The 7891-nt window shown below is 41.9% G+C and overlaps 1 protein-coding gene across 1 annotated transcript in view; it reads right to left on the reverse strand.

Moving 5' to 3' along the window:
- HGSNAT (heparan-alpha-glucosaminide N-acetyltransferase) overlaps positions 1–7661 on the reverse strand; it is a 29771-nt gene extending 22110 nt beyond the window's left edge. Inside the window, exons 1-5 of the mRNA XM_014462882.2 lie at positions 7574–7661; positions 7431–7436; positions 3769–3884; positions 919–1055; positions 592–713 (exon numbers count right to left, since the gene is read on the reverse strand). Of these exons, the coding sequence (XP_014318368.2) occupies positions 592–713; positions 919–1055; positions 3769–3884; positions 7431–7436; positions 7574–7661 (469 nt within the window). The remainder of the gene's footprint in view (positions 1–591; positions 714–918; positions 1056–3768; positions 3885–7430; positions 7437–7573) is intronic.
- Positions 7662–7891: the final 230 nt, after the last annotated feature.

Here is a 7891-nt window from a genome sequence, read left to right on the forward strand (position 1 = left end):
AAGGGGACCTCTGGACTTCCAACGTAAGACACACAAACAAGGAAAGATACTTGACAGTCGATTGCTCTATTTCTAGTTTCTTTCCAGTGCATTAACTTTTTTGTCTTTTTTTTAAAAATATATTTTATTGATTTTTTTACAGAGAGGAAGGGAGAGGGACAGAGAGTTAGAAACATCGATGAGAGAGAAACATCGATCAGCTGCCTCCTGCACACCCCCCACCAAGGATGTGCCCACAACCTAGGTACATGCCCTTGACTGGAATCGATCCTGGGACCCTTCAGTCCACAGGCCGACGCTCTATCCACTGAGCCAAACCGGTCAGGGCAAACTTTTTTGTCTTATTTATGCTTCATAATTAAACTATGAGACTATGTTGATATACCATACAATTTTTTTATATATCACATAATCTTCTTGGTATTCTAAATACCAATGACACAGTAATAAGTACATTTTAAATATACCATAACTATGAGACAGATAACCTATAATCCAGGTTTTAAATTGCAAAGTATTGCAAACAGTACTCAAAAACTAAAAGGCTTGAAAATGCAAATTTTAAAAAATCAACAAAGAGTGTATACATACGAAGGTTACTGTCGACTGGATTCTCATTAACGACTAGGTCACAAGCAGTTTCGTTGACTCCATTATGGACATGCTTGACCAAGAGAGAATAGTTTCCAAATTCACCAAATTTGTACTTCAGCCTGTAAAGATTAGGTAAAATTAGGAAAAATGATTAGATCAGGGGAAAAAGAGCTGGATTTTGGTGAAGTAATGAAAGCAGAGTGACAGGCATCCCTGGGTGCAGACCAGGAAAGATAAAGGAAGAATTTTGAAGGAAGAAAAAGCTAAAAACCAAATAAGAAGAAAAGCAGGGAGAAAACAGACTGCAGTAGGTCAGGTACAAACCTACAGACTTCCTTCTCTTCCAGTGTGTCGTTGAGTTGCAGGATGGATGTGTGCTGGGTGCTCACAGCCACAGGTGCCGTGCTGGGCTTCCCAGGTTCTCCACTCCCAGAAACATTCCCCAGAGCCTGGGGCAAGCACTGCAAAATAAAAGCATGAGCACGGTCGGAGGTGCTGGGACGTCTGCTGGCTGTTGGAGGACATGAACATCCAACTGAAGATCCTGGGATGACTTTCTTTCATACTTATGAAAAAATGTTTAAGTTTCAATAATTTAGATAAAATTTGCCTATGTAAGTATGTATTGTTATGGAATTATACAACCTTTATTCACAGGTAGATTTTTCACATAATTAACAAATACAAAGCATACGTTACATCTTGCATTCTACTGTTTTATTATTTAACAAATAAATTTCCATGATTCTACACAATTTGCATATTTATAACTTTTAATGATTGTATTATATGTCATCAAACATTGCAATTTTGTGTTTTTAGGCTGCTTTCAAAGCTTGTTTTATCTTTTTATATGTAATTTATATGAATTATATTGTTGTAAAAATAAATATATAATTTAAGTATATTATATATATTTATAATTTATATAAGTTATTCTGTTTTAAAAGATCTGTACATGGTGCTCTTATTCATTTAAATTCTTTCCCTAAAATAAACCTCAAAAAATAAAATTACTGGATAAAAAATAATCATTTTAATGGTTCTTGTTATATGTGCCAAATAGCACTCAAAAAAAATTACAATATATTTATTTCTCACTAGCCTTCCCAGGATTTAAAAATCATTCTTCTTTTTGTTCATGTACTAGGTATTTATGATATCACAACATTAAGATTGCATTTTTAAATTATCAGTAGATTAAATAATTCAATATTCTTTTGCAATTTTGTTTCCTATGGTGTAAGCCATCTTTTAAACACCAAATTCCCTTGAACATAATAGAAATGTCATCCTCATATACTGTAATATTAAACTTTTAACTATCAACTATTTCCCCACTCTAAGGCTTTCCTTTTCATCGTGTTATATCCTCGTTTTCAATTACAAGTGTTTAAAGTTTATTTAGTCGTGTTAATCTGTCTTGTCATTTCTTCTATTGCGTCGTTAGTTTAAAAATGTACTCTGCCTTTTTTAGTATTTTTTAAGTTGTGGAGGTTTTTTAAAACTTGAATCCACTTGGGGCATTTGATAGATAGTATACAATAATTCTCAATGCCTTTCCCCAGGGTTTTAGTTGTAATATGTTAAATTAGCTTTTGCTTCTTACATTTACTTTGGTCCTGGTCTTCACTTCTGATATATTGTTTTTATTGATTTCAGAGAGGAAGGGAGAGAGATAGAGACATCAATGATGAGAGAGAATTATTGATCAGCTGCCTTCTGCATGTCCCCACTGGGGATTGAACCCACAACTTGGGCATGTGCCCTGACTGGGAATCGAACTGTGACCTCCTGGTTCATAGGTCAATGCCCAACCACTGAGCAACACCAGCTGGGCTTCCCTTATTTTTTGGCTACCTAGCCAGTGTAGGTCACAATAGATTTGACCTGGTCTTCATGATGCCCATTCTCCTTTTGGGCTGTCCTTTGATTCTCTTGCTCACTTACTCTTTCATATAAATTTTGGAATTATTTATGCAGATTCTATAAAGTATCCATTTATATATTAATAACAATTGTGTTAAATATATGAATTTGGAAAGTGCTGCCACTTTCCCTATGTTTAGTCTTCATATCAGAGTGCATATGAGCTCTAAAGATTCCTCAAGGATACAAATGTCAACATAAATAAACCTTTAAATATGCTAACTTATGCCCTAACCGGTTTAGCTCAGCAGATAGAGCGTCGGCCTGTGGACTGAAGGGTCCCAGGTTCGATTCCAGCCAAAGTCACATGCCCAGGTTGTGGGCTCGGTCCCCAGTAGGAGGTGCACAGGAGGCAGCCAATCAATGATTCTCTCTCATCACTGATGTTTCTATCTCTCTCTCCCTTCTCCCTTCCTCTCTGAAAGCAATAAAGAAATATATGTATTTTAAGTGTTAAATATGCTAACTTATACTGCATGATAGAATTTCATTTAAGACTTTTAAACCCGTATTAATTAAAAAGTTTGGCCTGCATTTCTTGTCATCTCTTTGCCGAGTTTTAAGATGAACATCCTAACTATACGGCAGAATAAATCAGATACCAAGCCATCATTTTTTGGGGGGTGGTATATGTAGGTTAATTTATATAGATTGAGAATTACTTATTATTTGAAAATGTAGAAAATGTTACCTATTTTTAGGTAGAGAAATTTGTTATAATTTTCCAGCTTTCTTAATCAGCTGCTGATCTATTAATTTTTTCAATTTCTTGAATTAATCTTGATATTATTTTTTGAAGGAAATCAAGTTTTCAATTTCAAATTTATCAGCCTGTAATGCTTCACTGGACCATAATTATTTTAATTACAGTGGTTATATATACCCAGCTAAAATAAATTCTTTATCATCATGAGCCTCTCCCCCTGTCCCTGGAAGAATACCCAGGTGCCTCACTTCCTTCTCTGGTTATGCATTAGGAAAAGGACTAAAATAAAACATGCTCCATCAATTCTGCTCATCACTGAGAATTGGGTTTTTTAAAAATATAGGTAGTGGAAAAGATAAACAAATGTTGCTCATTGGTAGGCATTCTCCCTGATTATATTTCCTCTGATTATATAGACTGTTTGTTTCTTTACCTGTAAAACTGAAGTTAACATGTGAAGGGCTACAGGTATGAGCATCAAGGATATATCAAATTATCCCCAAAGTAAACAAAATTGTGAGCATGAACACTCTACCTACATGATAACAGCGTTCAGAATTCCAGTAGACAGTCAAGTTTGTCCCAACTAGTTCATTATGGATGAGCAGCAAAGCCTGGTCCATCTTCAGCTCTACATGCCTTTTTTTGTCTAAGCCTGGTAAGAATTAGAAAAAAAAAATTTTTTTAAATCAAAGAAAAACAAGGCACCTGAAAATGTGTTTGATACCAAGTACACCTGTGTGAACGGTGGCTCCACAGGAGTGCTGCTCAAATGCCTGCATTCTGGGGTCCCTGATCCCTCACTTTGTGTATACACAGACATGCATGTGTGTGCACACACCCACAGATCCCCTTTGCACAAGTGCCTCCACTACACAGGAGGCCTCAGTCAACACCCTTCACACCCAGTGTGTAAAAGCTCTGTGTAAGGACCTTACATTCATCAAGTGCTAAGATGTGACAGGCACCGAATTTGGTAGTTTCCACATATCTTCTATTTTTATAAGACAATCTCATGAGCTAGGTATTTTCTCCATTTTACAGGTGAAGAAACTATGGCTCATAAGGATTATATAACTGCCCACGGACAGAGTTTTTCTGTGAAATGTTTTGAACTGTCCAATTTGTGTAATTCCAAAGTTCAAACTTTCCTGGCCACACTAATCAGCTCCGAGTGCAGTATGGGCAGCATGAGACCTGCAGAATCCCAGACCTACGGCCAGGATGAGTAGGTCAGCAGGGTTCGTGTGGGTTTTGCACACCCTTTAATTGAAGTCTGAGGAGCCCTGCTTTATATCACTTTGGTTTGGAATTCTGAATCTCCTTCTAGCTTCCACAGCAGATTTGGGGCGGGAAGGAGAGAGGATAAGTCTCAGTCTGAAAGGCAGAAAGACCCAACTGCTCAGTGTTCCCTGGGCTTAACGCTCCCCACTTCTTTTCTTTTATTAAAATATATTTTATTGATTTTTTTTACAAAGAAGAAGGGAGAGGGATAGTTAGAAACATCGATGAGAGAGAAACATAGATCAGCTGCCTCCTGCACACCCCCTACTGGGGATGTGCCCGCAACCAAGGTACATGCCCTTGACCAGAATCGAACCTGGGACTCTTCAGTCTGCAGGCCGACGCTCTATCCACTGAGCCAAACCAGTTAGGGCAACACTCCCCACTTTCTTAGCTGCTCTTAGGAGTCCACCAAGACATGCACAATCTGAATTTAAGTTTGCCAAATTTGGGGGAAAACGAAGTGAACTAATGCTAGCTAAAGCTAAAGCAAACATTTCACTGAGACCAACTGGGCCATTTATATCTATTACTAGAGGCCGGGTACATGAAATCCTGCACCGGTGGGGTCTGGCCAGCCCCATGGGGCCTGATCAGGGCGGGTGGGGGCGGGAGTTTGGGGGGGGGGCCGATCGGGGTCCCAATCGGGCTGGTTGGCTGCCGTAGTGCGCGTCATAGCAATGGGTCATTCCAGTTGTTCTGTGGTTCCGGTAGCTTGGCTTTTATATATATAGATATTACATAAAGAAGAAATGAATTGACCCTCTAGCTCCTAGGCAGAGGGAAAACACAGGAAACTATTTAGTAACACAACTAGAAAGGTAATAATCTAGCCTCTTTATTTAGTAATATGAAAGCTTCCGTCAAGGCTTAAAAAATAGCAATAAGTACAAAAGCCCCGGCCCCACTCCAGACCAATTGAATCAGAATCTGTACCCCAACCAGCAAGGTTTTTAAATGTTCCTCCCCAAAGCAATAACAAAAACTCCCCAAGTAATTCTAATATGCAGCCAAGGTGGAAAACAATAATCAGAGAGACTATGAGTGCAAAGCCAGGGGATTTTGACATCTTTGTACTTTTTGAATCATTTGAAAGTATTTTTTTAAAATCAATGAGTCTGTATCACTCAAACACACAAAGCGTGCAATTCCTAAGCTATCCAATGACACTGAAATTGAACCTGACGCTCAGTTTCAAGAAAAGCTGCCAACTCCTGACACAGCTGGCTTTAGAAATATCAGGGTAACACTCAAGAAGCTTTATCTGCAAAAGAGTAACTCCAGCTGGCTGGTGTTGCTCAGCGGTTTGAGTGTTGTCCCACGCATCAAAAAGTCACTGGTTTGATTCCCTGTAGGGCATATACCCAGGGTGTGGGCTCAATCCCAATAGGGGTCGTGCAGGAGGCAGCTGATAGATGTTTCTCTTCCTCTCCCTTCTTTTCTAAAATCAATAAAAATATACTTTTAAAAATAGAGCAACTCCCTCCTCTTCTTCCTGTCTACAATGTGTAGGTGAGGAAATAAACCAAATAAAGTCACCATTCAGTAGCCCTAAGCTAATGGTAATTTGTGTATCTGACTTTTTAAAAATGTATTTTATTGATTTTTTACAGAGAGGAAGGGAGAGGGATCGAGAGTTAGAAACATCGATAAGAGAGAAACATCGATCAGCTGCCTCCCGCACACCCCCTATTGGGGATGTGCCTGCAACCAAGGTACATGCCCTTGACCGGAATCGAACCTGGGACCCTTCAGTCCTCAGGCCGACGCTCTATCCACTGAGCCAAACCAGTCAGGGCTGTATCTGACTTTTATTACACTTCCAAATATTTAACTTCTGGTTCTATCTCTCTGCTCAGGAGTATCTTTGCTGGGCATATTTTAATTTTTTTTTTTCTATTTTGAAGTTAACTTGAATCCTCAAATCATATGAAGATAGAATTTTTAGTAGGAAGTTGTCCAGCCCAAACCTGGGCTCCAGGTGGCACGGAAGTTCTGGCTGTCCTCTCAACACAGCTTGTTGAAGGTTCTGGGGTGGATCGCTTAAGAATACTATGTTCTTACCCTAGCCAGTTGCACAATGGTTAGAGCATCAGCCCAGGGACTGAAGGGTCACAAGCTCGATTCTGGCCAAGGGCATGTACCTCAGGCCAATCCCTAGCCTCTTTCTGGGCACTTGCGGGAAGCAACCAATCCACGTGTCACTCTCACATCAATGTTTCTCTCTCTCTCTCTCTGCATCTCTCCCCCTCCTTTCCACTCTAACAATCAATGGAAAAAACCCCCTCCGGTGAGGATTAACAACAACAACAAAAAGAATACTATTGTTCTCCTTCACTATATACAATTACTATTGGCAAACTACCTTTTCCCCCCTAAAATAATTATCATTATGAATCGCTGCTAAAATACAAAGCAAGAGCATGGAGCAGCTCAGTCCCTGGCAAATTATGCAACCTCTTGGTCTGTTTCCTCAATTATAAAAGAAGGGGGAGAGGACCAGCTTGCGTCCAGGGGTGGGGGAGGCAGCATACAAAACACAACCAGCTAAAATGCTTCTTCAAAATTTATTCTGTCGTCGCCCTACAAGATTTTGACTGGGGAGGAGAGGCAGTTTGAACTTCACCCTGACACCCCAACCCCCGTGTTCTGATTCAGAAAAGGGTGGAGAGGGATGGCTGTACTTGGCTGATCCCACAATCCCCGACCAAAGCACCATCTGGAGAGGGTCTTGGGGCCTCGTTCCCGGGGGCTGGAGAAAGGCCCTGGGATTTGTATTTTCATCGTTTGCCCGGGCGAGCCCAGGCTTTGGGGAAACAGTAGATAAGCTGAGGGCCTCTCCTCCCGGCCGCACATTAGAACCACCTCACTTCCCTGGCAAAAAAAATACCCCATCAGACCCCTCCAGGCTGCACACCTCGCTCTGAGACACCCCACAGACCGCAGGGTGCGATAAACCACAGCCTCGACTCTGCCTCTGATCACCTCCCAAGTAAACGTCTCCGGAGGGAGGCTGGGGGAGGTCCGCTTGGGACCGGACTTGGAGTTTTAACCACCAACTTCTGCGATCACCGCCCTCCCCACGTTGCCTCCAGCTGAGCGTCACTGCACGCTCGCCGGCCGCTGGCCGCTCGCTCCCGAGTGTCATCCCAGCGCCGAGCCGGGCCCTTCGGGGTGCAGCTCGGGACTGGGGCTGACGGGCTGGCGCGGGCGTCCCGCCACTCCGGCCGCGGGGCAGGCGTGGCCCCGGGATCCCGCTCCCCGCCCCGCCCCGCGGAACCGGCAGGTCCCGTCCTCTGGGAAGGACTTCCCCTTGAGCGGAGGGCCGCCGCACACTGGCCCCGCAGAGCGAATGCGCACCGGGTGCACTGCTCTCGG

Source organism: Myotis lucifugus, unplaced genomic scaffold (assembly GCF_000147115.1).
Source record: "Myotis lucifugus unplaced genomic scaffold, Myoluc2.0 scaffold_194, whole genome shotgun sequence".
In the NCBI taxonomy this organism is placed as follows: domain Eukaryota; kingdom Metazoa; phylum Chordata; class Mammalia; order Chiroptera; family Vespertilionidae; genus Myotis; species Myotis lucifugus.